At 46.2% G+C, this 17,641-nt stretch overlaps 1 protein-coding gene across 1 annotated transcript in view; it reads left to right on the forward strand.

The window, feature by feature from the left end:
- The window catches only part of ASAP2 (ArfGAP with SH3 domain, ankyrin repeat and PH domain 2), a 185,598-nt gene that overhangs the window by 65,726 nt on the left and 102,231 nt on the right, over positions 1–17,641 (forward strand). Inside the window, exon 2 of the mRNA XM_023511806.1 lies at positions 6,619–6,691. Coding sequence (XP_023367574.1) covers positions 6,619–6,691 — 73 coding nt within the window. The remainder of the gene's footprint in view (positions 1–6,618; positions 6,692–17,641) is intronic.

The following is a 17,641-nucleotide window of genomic DNA, read 5'->3' on the forward strand; positions in this document are numbered from 1 at the left end:
TAAGCGATTCTCTTGCCTCAGCCTCCTGAGTAGCTGGGACTACAGGCGCCTGCCACAACACCTGGCTATTTTCTGGTTGTAGTTGTCATTATTTGGCGACCCAGGCTGGATTCAAACCCACTGTCTGGTGTATGTGGCTGACACTTTAGCCACTGCACTACAGGCGCCGAGTCTGTTTGCATTGCTATTAAGAGAACACTTGAGGCTGGGTAAATTTATAAAGAAAAGAGATTTATATGAGTCACAGTGGCAGGCTGTGCAAGAGGTGTGACCCTGCTTCTGGTGAGGGCTTTGGGGAGCTTCCACCTGGGGTGGAGGAGGGGGAAGGGGAGCCTGCGTGTCATGTGGTGGGAGGGAGGAGGAAGGGCAAGTGGACCCCTCGCAGGGCTTACTGTTAACCTGCTGAACAGCATTCCTGAGGGATCGCCTCCCCCACCCAGACACATCCCATCAGGCCTCACCTCCACCATATTTCAACATGATTGGCAGGGGACAAATATTCAAACGATTATCATACACGTATATAAATATAAAATGCACATATATACAGACACCCCCACATGTGTAGCATTTAAAGAATTAGCACTATAAAGCCATCACCTGTCCTCTAGCCTCAGCCCGTACCCAAGAGCACCTTGCAGGCCCGCCCCATCATATCTCCTTCAGAGGCTGCCACTATCATGGAGATTATGCCATCTTCTTGCTAGCAATATACACATCCAGAGGCACAGTTGAATTTTGGCTGTGGTTATGTTGCACGTAGTCGTCTGCTTAACTTTTTTGTCACATTCCATCATGTTCTGGGTAGGTAGAGTTTTTTCTTTTGCTGTGCGTCACTCTAAAATTTTACCTCTGATATTCGGGTTTGTCCAGCTTGGGGCTGCCGTGAACACCCCTGTGTGTGCCTTCTGTTGCAGATGTGCGTAGACTACGAGTAACTTCAGTTGTTTCAAACCTAAACGTGCCCTTCTCATTTGTCCTGATGCACACGTTTTCCACAGCTGTGATTTAGTGCGGCCATTTATTTGATCTTAATTCTTAGTGACACCTGCTATTCTTCAGGCCTGGTTTTATTCCCAGAAGGAGGTAGGTCCATTATTGCTTTACTTTAAACCCAGCCTGCTCCCAAAAGGCTTTTGGAAATATCTGACACCATCATTAACATTCTCTGTTACTTTCTGAAAAGCCCGATGTGTGGTGACACAGAGCTGCCATCCTAATGTGTGTCTGACTCTTCTTGGCAAAGAGACCCGTAGGGCACAGATTGGTGTGTGTTTTGTTTTGCTTTACTTTTGTCTTCTGTCTTTCAGAAATGTCACTTCCTCTCAGACCACCATTTGTCAGTGGAAGGAGGGGAGATGAGTTGAGACAGGAGGGTGGAGTGTGCTGGTGCCTTGGGGTGGGGGCAGCCTGCAGCCTGCAGCCCTCCTTGCCTCTCACGCCAGCATCTTCGGGTTCCAAGGAGGCAGTGGCCCCTTCCTACCCTTGCTGGCAGGAATCGAGACCTCAGGGTTCCATGACCAAACTTGCACTGTGCAGCGAGTGCCACCCACTTGGGGCTGAGAGGGCCTGGCTGGCTGGTCTGTCAGGAGAAATGTCTTCTGTCACTCCTTGAGGCCGGGTTAGCACACTTTCTCTGTAATGGGTCAGATATTTTAGGCTCTGCAGGTCTAGAGGCAAAATCAAGGTTATCGTATAGGTACTTGGATAATAAGAGAGAAAATAAATTTCCACTATTTTTTTGCTAATGAAATTCAAAATGCAATAATAATAGTGGCTTGGCAACTGTAGCTCAGCAGGTAGGGCACTGGCCACATACCCCAGAGCAGGCAGGTTCGAACCCAGCCAGGCCTGCCAAACAACAACTACAACCAAAAAATAGCTAGGCATTGTGGCGGGCACCTGTAGTCCCAGCTACTTGGGAGGCTGAGGCAAAAGAATCACTTAAGCCCAAGAGTTTGAGGTTGCTGTGAGCTATGACACTATGACACTCTACCAAGGGTGACATAGTGAGACTCTGTCTCAAAAAATAAAAATAATAGTGGAGTACAGTTTTTTAGTAAAGCAGGTCTAATTACTCTTAATTGGATTTTAGAACTCATCTTCCCCATCCTCAGTGTCGGTTGCGAATGGTAATCTGTAAAGATCTTTAGCTCTTAGCCATGGCAAAACCTGGCCTCTGGACCATTGTTTGCCCACCCCAGAATCACATCTCCTCAGGCAGAGGTGGACTTGGGCTGCACTGCCCGGCCTCTTATGACGTATGTTAGAGACCTCTGTAGGTTCTGTGGGGACCAAGGGCTGGATGCTCTCCATGTGGAGAAAGGGGTGTCAGTAAATGATAGTGATGCTGAACCCATAGAGGACAAGGGCTCGGGGCCTCCCGAGTGAGCCCAGTGGTCACGGGACAGCCCTCAGGCGGCATGGAAGAGGTCATGGTCAGCGCACAAGTGGTGGGGATTCTGCAGAGAGCTGCTTTGGTGAATAAAGAGGACCCAGTGGCTGTTCATAGAACAGTTTGTGGACTCTGAAGAGATCCTTTTAAAGTGGTTGAAAACAGTTGTTTATTTTCCTCAGAAATATTTGCAACACACCCCCAGTCTTGTTTGTATGATGATCTACTCCGTGAAACTTGTTTTACAAGCTAAAGGTCAGCCCCCGTCCAGCTCCTCAGAATCAGTGAGGTTTGGCCAGACATTAAGCTGCTAGCAGTTCCTGCTTAAGTCTTTATTGTCTGTTAGGATTTTTGCCTCGGTTTGTAGTTTTTACACATAGGGTTGGGTAAAAGTTACAGCTTTGTTACCTTCTCCTGAACTTGAGTAGATTTGAGGGGGCGATGGGGTGGGTAGACCTGGACCTGACCGGTTTAGAAATCTTAGCCTGATGGATAGACACCTGCTTTCTGGAGACTGTCCGATCTGATTTTTTATTGCTTTATGATTCTAGTGCTATTTTCATATATAATTGATGAAAGCTTTTTCTAGTACTCAGTCTTAAACGATCATTCCAACTTCTCCCCCTGAACAAGTTTAATTTTCATTATCTCTAAATATGCGCCATAATGAAGGGTGAAGGATGTGTTTTTGAGTGGGGAGGTAATTACTTTCCCCTCTCGCAATTTGAGTTAAGAATTATCTGTGCCTTTATTTCCAATCTCTGTGGACGACAGAAGCACAGCAGCTAGGGTTCATCCTCTCGTCCCTGCGTCCAGAAACACTGCTTGCCCTTTAGTGACCCAGGCAGAAGATTCCCTGTGGGGAGGGTGTGTCCCATGAGAGAATGTGGGAGGAAATTTGTCAGAGTTCAACTGTGAGGTAAAGTTTGTGTCGTATGTGATCAGCCGTCCCCACTGAAGCGTGCCACCCCTCTGACGACCATGTTTTCTAGCATGGTTGAGCCACACTCCTGTAGACGCACGATTGCCCTGTCCTTGATGGGGGTTTTAGAGGCAAGAGGGTAGAGTCTGGTTAAGAGAGACTGAGCAGACCTGCAGAGTGGCAGCTGCCCAGCTTTGAGCCCAGAGCTGTAGGGTCCCTGCGGTTCTCTCATCCTTGGGTGGCCTCTCTCAGAATCCACTTCCTGGCTGCTGTTCTAATCCCTTAGCCTCTCTGTGGCCTGTGGAAGCTTCAAGTGCAGCTTTCCATCCTGGGAAGCCCCATTGCCTGTGTTTTGCTCTCAGTCACTTATAGAGCTGTTTTTGTTTTGAGACAGAGTCTCACTCTGTTGCACAGGCTTGAATGGCGTGGTGTCATCATAGTTCACAGCAAGCTCAAATTCTTGGGCTCAAGCAACCTTCTTGCCCCAGCCTCCCAAGTAGCTAGGACTGCAGGCACGTACCACCATGCCTTGCTAATTTTTCATTTTTAGTAGAAACAGGGTTTCGTTCTTGTTCAGGCTGGTCTTGAACTCAAGCAATCTTCCCTCTTTAGCCTCCCAGAGTGCTAGGGTGACAGGCCTGAGCCACTACACCCAGCCTGTTTTTAAATGAGTTCTATGTCACGCTGTCTGGTAGGCATTGAGGGTTCAATGATTAATAAATATCAGTTCCTGACCTTAGAGTCTTAAAAAAATAAGCAGTAAGATATTTTATTAATATTTGATGCGACTGAAGATATCCAAAGTATTATTTTAACATGTGGCACTGGCCACATTTCAAGTGCTCAGCAGACACACATGGCTGGTGGCTCCAGTAGTGGACAGCATAGGTCTAGAGCAGAGCTGGGCAGGTGCAGAGAGCAGCTCAGTGCACGTGGTAAGGCTTTCGCATTTGTAGGGGGTTATCTTTTATCTTACCACTGTATCGGGCTCAGTACATGGTTTGTAGTGTGTGTGCAATAAATTTCGTCAGATGAAATCCTAAGTGCCAGGTGCTACAGGAAAACCTGGGAAGAGCAGAGTCCTAGCCCATCCTGCAGGGGTGGACTGTCAGGAGGGGAGCCGCCTCTGAACCAATGCAAAAGGAGGAGTGTGGCTGGGAGGAGGCAGAAAGGGTGTTCTAAGCTGAGAAGAGAGTGCACAGGTGCTGGTGAGGGGAGCTATGGGTAGTTCCTTATGACAGGAGCTCAGGGCACACGTGAATGAGGGCGAATGTCAGCAGGTGATGCTGGAGAAGCAGGAGGGCTCAGATCTGTAGTTTACAGCTTGTTATTCTGAGGATATCAGGAAGCCTTCAGTGACCGGGCTGGGCAGTGCCCCTGTACCTTTGTTGTGTGTTTTTCCTCTTCTCCCTTTACACCTCTGGGCTCGTGGAGGTGCTTAATAAGCATGTTGTCCCACTTTGGTGCTTCCAGAGAGCCAGCCAGACTGGTGTCAGCCAGTGTCTTCTGCTGTCTGTGGGAAGGTTTGGACAGAGGAATGAATGGCTTTTATTATTGGAATGCGGGTCTGATTCTGTTCTAACCAAGTGCACAGACTGGGCAGGACCAAACTGCCCAGTTGTAGGATGTGATCTGCTAGTGGATTGGGAAGGAAAAATGATGAGACGTGGTAAAGAGAGTTATTTTCATGTGCTATTTACAGTTCCAAATCCTCTTTTATATCTCAAAGGAAGATCAGGAATGGATTAGAGGGAACCACTTAGGGAAATAGGAGTTACTCTATATAAGAAATTTTGACTTTAGTATAAGTGTTTATCAACTCTATTCTCTAGTATGACAGAAAATGCCTTTTAAAATAGAACTTTTAAAATTTAGGTTCATAGCAAAATGAAACAGAAAATAAAATACAGAAACTTGGCGTGTTGCCCCTGTGCCCTGCCTCCTTCATTATTACCCCGCCCCACCATAGTGGGATGCCCGTTGCCATCAGTGGACCTGTACTGACACATCATTCTCACACACATCATGCCTGGATTAGGGCTCCCTGTTGGTTCTGTACACCCCATGGGTTTGCCCGGTGTATATAACACATCATTATAGCTTTTCTTTGTATCATAAGCACGCTGTCAAGTGTCTGGTGCCTTGTGATCGTTTTTCCATTTAAACTTGTCAACATAGTGACATCTGTTTTTACCGTCCAATAAAATGGTCATTGTGACCTTGGAACTAGGACTTACTCTACTGAAATGGATTCCAGAGGTGATTTGGAAAGGCTGAAGTCCAGGACCCATTTACTCCATTTTTCTGCTCGGTTGCAGGTGATAGGTCGAAGTGTTTATGATCAAAACTCATCAGGAGTGGTAAGAACTTCTGCTACCAAGTGTCTCCTGTGTACCAGCGCTGAGGCTGGGTACGTCATGTAGTCTTTACAGGAACCCTGGGATTGTGTCACTATCCCAGTTTGTAAATGTTCTCCCTAAACACCAAAGTTTGACATCCTTTGTGCTTCTGTGTTTTGCTTTCCCATCTTTTGTGAAAGCAGAGGTAAAATTAAAGCTCTAGGTACGATGAGTCATTGAGTAGGGCACCTACTGTGTGCTAGGCATCGTAAGCTCTGTATACTACTACGCCACGTAGTTGGTCTGCAAATATTTGCTGAATAGTAAATACGTAAGTGTGTCTATTTAATTCAGCCCTGCAATGTTGGTATTGTTACTGCCAATTTCTGGAAGGGAAATCTGAGGCTTGGAAGGGATTAGGAACATGCCTTCTAACGTAGCTAACAAACAAATTGGTGCAGGGTCTTTCCAAACCCAGAGTGAGGTTGCCTCTCGCTCAGCCATGCTGCCTCTGGCTGGGGCAGGTCTGGGCCTGCTAGTTGGCTATCCTTTTAGCCTACATGTCCAGGCACTCTGGGGGTGGGGCCCTCGACGTCTGCCCATATTTACCATCCCCTCTATTTACACCCGGCAGACAGGCTCCTCCTGGAGCCTTGCTGGTACCCAGGGAGAGCGAGGCATGGTGCAAGCAGAGTCTGTCCATTAGCTCATTTCATAGCAGAGGACTGTGGCCCTGCTCACTGCTTCAAGTGAATGAGGCTTATGAGGAGGGGTGGTTTTTAGAAATTGCCAACAAAGTTCCTGTTCCCTACAGATTGAAAACTAATCTTCTACGATGCGCTGAGCATTTGTCCCGCAGAAACAGCCTTGAGGGGCCTGGCTGAGCCGAGACCTCACGCACCGCTCTCTGGTTGTGGTCTTAGTGAAAATACATCTTAATGAATATATTCTCTGTTTTTCAGGCTTTGGACGTGGACCGGATGGTTCTTTACAAAATGAAGAAATCTGTGAAAGCGATAAACATCTCTGGGCTGGGTGAGTTGCATCCTTCTCTAGGGCTGGTGCCTCAATCTTCCACCGTTAGTGAGCTAGTGAGCCAAACTCCTCTTTCTGGGCATGCAAATGTAGTGGTGAGTAGGGATGTTCATTTCTGACGAGAGGGTTTTATTTTGTTGCTCCTCTAATTCCTGTACCCCCTGCCCCCAGCACCCCCACTGTCTCTGTCCTGTGTTGTGTTTCCTGTGGTCTGGAGTATCGTCCTGCACAGACCTGCTTTATCACCCAGCTGACGCACGGCATACCCTCATTTCTGCCTCTGTCATTGGTTCCTGCTGTTGATCACGTCAGGGTGCCCTTTCCATTTCTCTCTTGTCCAGTTCTTGCTTTTTCTAGTTTGGAAAGAAAATGAATAAATATACAAGCACAGTCAACTAATCAAAGCAATATTTGATCTAGAATTGTAAGTATGTTTGGGGAAAGAATCCTGCTGTACCTTTTGGCTTAAACATGATAGACTGCATCTCAGGTCTGCCTGTACACAAATCCTACATGTGTTAGAAAATATTTCTAAAAAGTCATTAAGGGAAGATATAATTATACCCCCAAACAAGAACGTGGCAGCCTTGGGAGATGAGGACCTGAGAGATGGAAACAGAGCTAAAGGACTGACTGCTTACGGGAGCACACCCCTGCCCAGGTACAGGGAGGGTTTGGGTGCCCGAGGGCCCAGGATCTGTCCCCACAAAGCAGTCAGGTGCCTTGATGGCTACACTGTGTCCTCTTCCCCTTCCTGGGGTCCCCCTTTAGAGAAAGTGGTGATTGGAGGAGGACAGGGACGTCCTCAGGTGGTTGTGATGTCAGGAGGGAAGTACAGTAGTCTGGGAGTACACGTCTCACCTGCCACTCCCCTGGCCCACAGCTGTGATAGTGTGAATGTAAGCTGTAAGCTCTGATAGCCGCTCTCGACACTCCCTCAGTTAGGGCTGGGTGAGCCACAATCATGAAGAGCCTCGTAGGATCCGTAGTGCAAGATGATATTCCAAACAAGCATTGCTCAGTTTATTCAGGAGCCAGTTAAACAAAAGATGTCTAAGAACTCTACTCTGACAACTGCAAAATGCTGCTGACCGAAATTAAAGAAGCATTAAATGACAAATATATGATGTATGTGTGTTGGAAGACTAATGTTAAATGCCATTTCTCCCCAAATTGATCTCAAGATTCACTCCAATGCCAGTCCCAATTCCAGAAGGGGAAATTGACAAGCTGATTCTAAAATTAATATGGGAGGTCATGGCCTCTAGCTCTTTTCCTGGACAAAATGATGGGGACAGGAGGAACAGGAGATTTTAGTTTATATTTCTTTGAACACTTGTCGTGTACCACGTGCTTCCTATACGTTATGCTAATCTTGATAACTACCAGTTCTCATTATATCAAAAAGGAACCCGCAGATTAGAGAGTTAAGGGTGTCCCAGGATGTCTGGAGACCCAGAGCCACGACCCTGCTTTCTTACTGCCGGCTCAGGGCTGTGGTCCCTCTGGTCTAGAAGCTACCACTTGTCTTTACAGTATCTGACACGCTAAGTGACTGTCCAAGAAATGATAAAGAAATGGGACGCTCAGTTTTGTTGACAAGTACCAAATCAAAAAGTATCTTGGGAGGTTTTTGTTACTGTGCTCACTTGGGCATTTTGAGTTTATAATTTGAGGGATATTCTATATATTACATCAAAAGGATATTTTATATTCTGGTTAGATTCAAAAAAGATTTTATAGTCATATGTTGAAAAAGCTGTGCTTATCACAAATAAAAATGAATGAATCTGCTTCTTGTGCAAACATTGGCTGTGTAACCACTGCTAGTTGGAGGAGGGTCTTGTGTGACTCTCAAGGCTAACCCTGAGGCTGGCGGTGCACCTTATAGAGGAACACACCGTCGTGGGGGTGTTTTGGTGTCGGGGAATAGCTGTGAAGTTTCACAGCACTGCTGTCCCATTTGCCTGCTGACCTATATTGCTGGGTGTGTGCCACAAACCTCATTCCTTTTCCTGCTCCCTGCCCCCAGAGTAATTTCCTAAAATGCAGACCCAGCGATGTTATTTCTCTGCTTAAAAGTCTGTAGCATTTTTCGTTGCCCACTTTGAAGTTCATGGAAGTTGTAGAGAACGGGAGAGATGAAGAAGGCCTCTGTGGGGTTTAGAATGTTGGGAAATTGGGATAAAGCACCGGTGAATAGGCTTCTCGTCCTACAGAACTATCCCGTGTTGTACAGTAACATGCAGCCGTGGCCTGTGAGAGGATATTGGTCACAATCTTTTCCAAATTCATCATCTATGAAATTGCCACTGCCTCCCTTGATTGCCTCCCTCTATGCCTCAGCTGAGTAAATGATGCTGAACGACTGGTCACCTGGACCCAGGCCACCCTCCAGAGCCCCTCCTGACTCCTCGGGGTCCTTCTCTGAAAGGGCGCACAGTCTCCCCGTGGGCCATGTTTTGTGCCTCCTTCCCTCTGCATGGGCTCTTCTGTATGCTTTAAATGGCATTCTGCGGCTTCATCAGAGGAAACTGAGGCCCCAGGGAGTCGAGATATTTACCCAGAGTCACAGAGCTAGGAAATGAGAGGGCTGGGGTTTTAATCCAGCCCCTTTGGCCTCTCCAGGGCACCCTGTAACAATAGGCTGCCTGGTACCTGGGGTGAGGTCTCCTGTTTCATCATCTTTTAGCCACCTATGATGTCATGCCAAGTTTGAGTTATTACATGGTCGTGGGTCTGAATTTTTTTTTAAGCCAGCGTACTAATCTGAAATCTTTACTTCAGAACAAGTGCTGTCTTCTTCAAAAAAGTCACCTGAGGAAACTGCTTTTTCTTGCTGTGCTGCTGACATGGTTCACAGCGTTTTTGGAACTCTTCTCTAGAACTGCTTTTAGTAGCACATTCTTGTGGATATATTTAGTAGACGAGTCTAAGGATAGATTAAACTTTTTTAGAACTAGATGTCAGAAATAAGTCACACACATTCATGAAGAGACTGAGTTGTGGCTACCGCAGTCGGCCAGGTGCCTGTGACTGTAGAGTCGTTGGCTTGTAAGGCAGTCAGTTCTGAAAGGCAAGTTCCCTGCAGTGTTTTGATTGTGAAAGTAACATCCCAAGGTACCTCCTTATATAGGAAGAATGCTCATTTTACGTATGATTAAAAGAACAGTGAAAGTAAGTTAGCCTCACACCACGTTCCTATTCCTGTCTTGTATTTCCTGGGGGCAGGGACTTTCCTGCCTCCTTTCCTGATTTGTCCTGGATGGCCCCCATCTGAGCCTGGGTCTGCCGGGTGTCCCTCACTCCATGCTGGGCCTCACTGCTTTGTGACCATGTGGTGACGGAACAGCCCCACCCTGGTCTGTTGACATGGTCCCCCATCCCAGTCACCCAGGTGGGACCTGCCTGTCCTCCCCCACCCATCTCTGTCAGGTTGAGACTTGGTCTGGCCTTGACCTTCTTTGCTTCTCTCATGTATTTGCATGCCTCAAAGTGACACAAAGTACCTTTTAGGTCTGTAGGTCAGAAGTCTGACGTGGATCCCACTGGGCTAAAATCAAAGTGTTGGCAGATTCCTTCCTTACCTTCCCTAGTTTCGAGGAGCAGCTGCATTCCTTGGCTCGTGGCCCCTTAGTTGGCTTCAGCTGCTATACCAAAGTACCATAGAATGGTGACTTAAACAGCAGAAATTAAACAGCAAGGTCTGGTGAGGGCTCTCTTCCCAGTCTGCAGATGGCTGCCTTCTCATTGTGTGCTCCCAGGGCAGAGAGAGAAAGCAAAGCAGGCTTCCTGCTGTCTCTCCTTATAAAGGCACCACTAATCCCATCATGAAGCCCTCAGCCTCACGACCTCATCTGAACCTGATTACCTCCCAGTGACCCCATTTCCCAAAACCATGATACTGGGAGTTAGAGCTTTAATATATATGCCTCTGGGGACACAGTCCCATAACAAATGTTGATTCTCTCCCACAATTAAGGACCCTTGTGATTACAAATAGAGGCCACTCAGGTATCTAGGATAACGTTGAGGAAAAATGTTTTTCCTTAGGGCCATGGTGTTTCCTTGGGTCAAGGTAGGGCATGAGACACGTGAGTTGTCTGCAGTATATACTTCACAAGGCCGCACGCCCAAAAGTAGCCTAAGTTAAACACAACTCAGATGACAGTTAATGTGATAATCTCCCCACCTCAAAGTCAGCTAATTAGCAACTTTAATTATATCCAAAATTTCTATTCCCTTTAGCCAAGTAGGGGAACATATTCACAGGTTCCAGGACTGTGGACATTTTGGGGGGCAGGTGTGTCTATCATACCTCACCTCTGAATTCTTACGGTTTTGAGGTTGAATCTGTTTTGACGCTTCTGTTCAGCCACAAATTAAAGGGCACATAATACACAGGCACTGTCAACACTTTAAATGTTGCTCCTTATTGATCTCTAATAATTTTGTGTCCGTTGATCTTTGCTCCTTAATTAATTGTAAGCCCCTGAGGTCAAGGACTGATGCTAGGGGGTGAAGCAGTTAGGATAAAGAGCATACAGGTATTAGAATCCAGGAAGGCTGGATTCAAACTAACAGTGCCATTCAAAAAGTCCGTGGCATGAGGACAATTGTTTAGTCTTTCTGATCCTCGATTTCCTCGTTCATCAAATGGGAATGTTAATAGCTGACAGGACTGTTAGGATTCACTGAGATAATGGGACACAGTGACAGGTGTGGTCTGAGTACACAACGGGCAGGGCGGCTGTGAGTAGACTTCCTGTGTGTCCCTCGCAGGGCCTAGCACTGGTACCCAGTAAATACTCAGTTGTATGTATGTGATTGTGTCTCTGCTGTGAGTTCTTAGACTGTCCTCATGGTGTAGGAGAGACGTTTCAGGTATAAGCAGCGTATATCATGACAACCCCTGCAGTCTGCTTTGTGAGGATCTATGTGGGTTTATATAGATGGGGGATTTAAGATGTCTTAGAGCAGGAGTAGGCAAACCGAGGCAGCCACCTGTTTTTCCAGCCTGCAGGCTAAGAATGGTGTTTACCATCGTACCTTTTACCTACACAAGGACCTCAGTAATGCCTCAATCACCCTCATTATGATGGTGTTTGGAGTTGGGACCTTTGGAAAGTACTTAGGTTTAGATGAGGGCTTGAAGGTGGTGGGGCAGTTGTAATGGGATTAGTGCCCTGCAAAGCCTTAAATATTTACTCTCTGGCTTTTTAGACTCGATCTTAGCCATAAGTCTGAGAAGCCATTCTCTCTGGCTTTTTAGGGAAAAGTTTGCTAACTCTTGCATTAGAACAGTGACTGTAGACTTCAGTTCATATCAGAATCCCCTGGTGGTCTTGTGAAAACTGGAATTGCTGAACTTCATGCTTGGAGTTTCTGGTTCAGTAGGTCTGGAATGGAGCCCGAATAGTTCAGAAACGCTCCCAGGTGGTGACTAAACTGGTCTTTGAGAAAACAGCCTTAGAAGCTGCTCCTTCATCCCCATGTTAGACATTGGACTGGGTCAAAAGGGCATCAGTATGTCCCTTGTCTGTATACAATAATAGTTTTCCTACACGATAGTAAAAACATTATGTTTGTTCCCTGTTTTCAAAAGGATGACAAACACACCCCCACCCCCGTATTTTCTGCAGTGTCTTGTATACAGATTTGTAAAAAGCAGTCATTGTAATGATTTGTTGAGAAAGTGTTTGAACAGTCGTTTTTCCCTCTCATGATGAACTGCCAGATGACTACTTTTTAAAAAGTTCATATTTATTTTAATTAATTAATTGATTTCTGATTAACATGTAGGTAGAAATAATTAAGTTACAGTGTTTGCATTTGTTAGGTAGAGTCCCTGTTGTAGCTGCGTCCCACACCCAGCAGGTGTGCATATGCCCTTACATTGTACCCATTAAGTGGGAACACACCAGTCTCCCTTCTTCCCCCCACTTCCCCCCTGCCTGCTCATTCTCCCTCCCCACAACTTGAATTGAGTTTTTTTCTTCTGTGGGTGTGTATTAGATCACTACTGGCTCCGTATTAGTATTGAGTACATTGGATACTTGCTTTCCCATTCTTGTAAGTTCGTTTTTATTTTAAAATTCTCATCAGTCTAAAATTTCCCAAAGGTATTCCTGCCGGGGAAGTTGAGGCTAACATTTTTCAGCTGTGTTTGACATGTCTGTGGGTGGAAAGATTCATCTTTATCAAGAAGGAAGCAAGAAACTTTCACTTTCACTTCCCTAGAAATAATCTGTCTTACAGACCTGGTAATGCACTCTTTGTGGAAGTGATAGCCTCTCTTTACCCTGGATCTGAATGTCTTAGAGAAATCATCACATTCTTGAAATGAGAAGTACAAAGAAAGAAATATTAGTTTCTCCATAAACGATTCCTGTCTTCAACCTAAAAAAAGAACATGAGAATTCAACAATTCTTTCTCTCTTTTATTTGCAAAGTCAGTTAGAAGACAGTATTAAGGTAGGGTTAAAATTAAATACAGAGAACTGTTTTTGTTATAGATGATGCCATAGTTAGAATAGGGCAGTTCAAAAGAAGTATATGTACTATGTGTACATAACGGTTTAGGAAGTGGCATTTCATCAGAACATTCTATGTCTGGCTTGATTTTATACCTGTGAAACGAGAAAATAAATCAGGATAGTCCTCATTGTTTGGCAAGAATACAATGGAACTCGCTCTCTGCTATGTTGTTGTGGCATTGAAAACTGGCACCCAGAGTTTTTGTAAAGTGGTTTGGCAGTGCACACCAAGAAAAAATCCTTTGTGTGGAAGAGATCTGTGCACAAAGATGTTTGCTGTGCTGTTGTGCTGTGAATCCTGGAGAGAAGCGGCCTGCCTTCTATAACTAGTTAGTGTCTAGCCGCCTGACGGAACTGTATTCATGTAGCAACATGGAGAAACGGTTATGATAAAATCTTCAGGCAGTGAAATTCAGGGTATAAAATATATGTGTACCATATCTGTGATTAAAAAAGAATATAAAATTATATGTTGATAAGCAAAAGTATATCCTCATTGATAATCATAAATTTATTATAGAATAGTAATAATAAAAATCTGATAATCATGGAGTGTTTGTTATAGGCCCCATATTGTTCTAAATAAAAACTTTACACATATTTAATCCCCACAGCAGCTTTGTCAGTTAGATGCTAAGTTGCTAGATGAGCTCCCTAAAGCACAGGGCAGTAGTTTGCCTGAAGTTACAGGCTGGTAGTGGAGTGCTGGGTCACAGGCTGGCAGTGGGAGCACTGGGGTTACAGGCTGGTAGTAGAGCGCTGGGTCATAGGCTGGCAGTGGGAGCGCTGGGTCACAGGCTGGCAGTGAGTGAAGTGCTGGGGTCACAGGCTGGCAGTGGAGCGCTGGGTCACAGGCTGGCAGTGAGTGAAGTGCTGGGGTCATAGGCTGGCAGTGGAGCGCTGGGTCACAGGCTGGCAGTGAGTGAAGTGCTGGGGTTACAGGGTGGCAGTGGGAGCACTGGGTCACAGGCTGGCAGTGAGTGAAGTGCTGGGGTCACAGGCTGGCAGTGGAGCGCTGAGTCACAGCCATGAGAGATTCTCAGCCTCTCTTTTTGACCATCGAGCTGCACTGCCTGGGGTGCAGGCCAGCTGAAGCTGGGAGTACCCTGTGGAAGAGAGTCAAATGGTCACGTGTGGGAACACCCTGGGTGCACCAACTGAGCCACCACAGTCTTTCTGGAAAACCCCAGGGGGTTGGTGAATCACAAGTTCAGTGTGAGCCGAGACATGCCTGTGTATTAAAGGTGAGTCACAGGTGACTTCAAAGTCCGTAGTGCTTATGATAAAGGAAGGTCATCGTCACAATATTGAGTTGCAAGAGCAGCATTTTAAGAGGAACCTCTAGAAGAGACATCTGAAGGATCTAGACTCTTAGTTTGGAAGGGGCGGGAGAGGGCGTAGGGGTGAGGAAGTTAGAAATTATATTTGTTCCTCTCTAGATGTTGGTTTAATAAGAGCACATTTGACCATACGTGAGGGTGAAGGTGCGTAGCCACGGAGGTTAGCTGGTCACGGGAAGGTTCCTGCAGCAGGTTGATGGCCTCTGTCCCTGAGGAAGTTATAGAGGATTCCGCTGTCTCATCTCCCCCGGTTCAGAGTAATGGTTGGAATTTAGGTGGGTAACTTGTGGAATCCTGTCAGCAGTGATGGACGTATTAATCACAGGTGGGCAGCAAAGATCTGTGACTTAAAGTCCGAGTATTAACATGAATCATATGAGCTCAGCGTTGTCATGTTGATTTGGCAGGAAATTTAATCCTATCTAGGCTCAGACTTTTTCACTCGGAGTGTTGAGGTTGTGGCATACGGCCTAAGGGGTATGTGACTCCCCAAAACGTATGCACAGTTACATAAAGGGACTTTTTGCTGGAGAGGGCATCCAGTACATCCTTCCGGTTTCTGCTGGTACCTGTTATAACCAGAAAATGAACCACCAAGGGAGCCAAATCCCCATGGGTTACAGGCGGAGACTTTCACCTCTCTGGCTCTTTGCCTCACTGCACAATGTTGGCCAAATTACTCAGCAGATAACTCTGGAGCTTGTTTCCTCAACTGTAAAATCCCACAGAGTTGTTGTAAAGATGAAAGATTATTTTTATATACATGTAATCTCCACACTGTGTGTTAGCTATTGTTATCTGAGGCTTTAGAGACCACTGACTTTCGAGGGTCTGCTTCTCCCTGAGGGATGAGGGTTCTAGGCTCAAACCACAGGGCTTGTCTGTTCTCCTAGTGGCTGTGTACTGCAGGGAGGTGGGCTCAGGGCAGCTGTCTCTTAAAATCACCATCATGGTGAGTATGTCAGTACTGGGAAGTGTATTCCTCAGGTAAGGCAAAAATGAAGGGAACACAGGCCCAATGCAACATGCACATTCTGCAATGTAGCTGAACAGGGCTGCCTTTCTCTGCCAGCTGCTAGGCATGGATATACTTGGATATGAAGACTCTGATGGCTGTGGCCCCCATTCTAGAAATGTTGATCCACTGCCCAGCCCTGAGCCCCAGATGCCTTGTGGAGCCTGTCTCCCTCGTGGATGTGGTCCTAGGGCAGCCCTGGGATGGAATCGCTCTCTAGGTAAGGGGCACCTAGGGTTGAGGCAGGCAGCTGGCTGTACAGTTGTAATTTCATCCCATACTGGATTCTGAAGGGGGAAGGTCCTTTAGCTTTTCTAAGAAGCCTTTGCTGTCAGCAGTCCCCAGAAAATGAACTCTCTTTCTCTTAGAGAGCTGTGTTTTCACAGTGGGTTGTTTTTACATGTTTGTCTTGCTAAGTTGTGTGTTGGCAGGTACCAAGCTTTACTCATCTTTCTTAAATGCGGATCTTTCCAAGTCTCTTTTTTTTGAGACAGAGCCTCAAGCTATCCCTCTGGCTAGAGTGCTGTGGCATCATAGCTCACAGTAACCTCCAACTCCTGGGCTCAAGCGAGTCTCCTGCCTCCCAAGTCTCTTTAAAGCCTGTGGGTACCTGGGGGGACTTCCCACCTCTTCAGCCACCCCAGGCACTGTGATTTTCCCCCAGAGTGCTATTCTTTTGCCTCTGTGTGGCCCTGCCCTGCACTGACTGGTCGGTCAGTCTTGCCGCCCTATTGAAGGCTTGCTCTGTGAGGGCAGGGGCTCTGTTTCGGGGATCTTTGTGCTCAAGGAAGCTTGCTGCATTGTGGGCTGTCAGCATGGTGGGATTTTATTCATTAGTGTCCAGAAATATCCTTGACCAATAGTGGGTACTTAGGAAATACAGAATGAATGAATATAAGTGAATTTGAGACTATTACTGAGAGGGATAAAGCATCAGCTGAAACAATGGACGGCAGATCAGTGCCCACCCTTCCTGTGCCCTCTCTCACCTGCCTCCTGGGAGTCTTCCTGGCCAGTAGGCGTTTCCCAGGAACGTAATTTGGGTTGTATTGAGTTATTCACACAGACTTTGAACTGTCATTGAAAGGACAGGATCATTAATGGAAGACAGATCAAAGAGGATGGACTGATCACAGACAAGGTCTTTGTCTTTTAATAGTCAACCCACATCTTGACCTGAGAACTCCATTGCTAGCTGTGTGTGCCAGACTGAACTGGATTAGATAAATCCTGGGATGCCATCCTCAAGGACTGGTCATTTCCTGAGCAGTCAAGTACAGAGGAATGCCCTAGGAGAGACTTGAAGAGTTTTCAGTGAGGTTTTGAAAGTGGCAGTGGGGTGGGATGTTGGAGAAGGTGAAGGAAGTGGCAGGTGACCACCTCAGCTTGGGGCAGGAGCTCACGGGGCTCCAAGTAGCAAGGGTGTTCTCACTGAGGCCTTCTGGTTGTCAGAGACGATACAGGTTCTCAATTCTAAAGGCTGTCTCCCCCATGTCAACCTGTCAAAGAGAAGCTTTGGTAGAGAAAGATTATTTTAGTAGGCACAGGCACAGAGAACTAAAATCTTCTAGCCATTGGACCTGATATTTCACGTATCTTTTTAAAATTTTATTTGTTCTTTACATTGTTCTCTTATTGTAAAGATAATATAAGCTTAGTTTAGGTAATTTATATAAGCATTAGATAATTTATGTAGCATTAGAACAAACAAAATCTTGACCTGGGCCAGATCTTGCCATCCATGTGACCAGGAGAGGCTCAGGTGGGCCTTGAGAGCCTGCCACTGGTTTTGAATGCAGCTCTGCCTCCTAAAGTTGCACGACCCTGGGTGAATTCACATTCCTGCAATCTGTTTCCTCACCTATAAAATACCTACCTCAAAGAAGAATAAATGACATAGCTGGCATCTGAGAGGGGTGGTTGAAGAGTGATAATTGCTTAAGCCCAGGAGTTCGAGGCTGCACTAAGCTATGATCACACCATTGCACTTCAGCCTGGGTGATAGAGCAAGACCCCATCTTTGGAAAGCACTGTGCTAGTAGTACTTGGCATGCAGGCT

This window comes from Otolemur garnettii, unplaced genomic scaffold, assembly GCF_000181295.1.
Source record: "Otolemur garnettii isolate 467f Iridium unplaced genomic scaffold, OtoGar3 scaffold00022, whole genome shotgun sequence".
Lineage (NCBI taxonomy): Eukaryota > Metazoa > Chordata > Mammalia > Primates > Galagidae > Otolemur > Otolemur garnettii.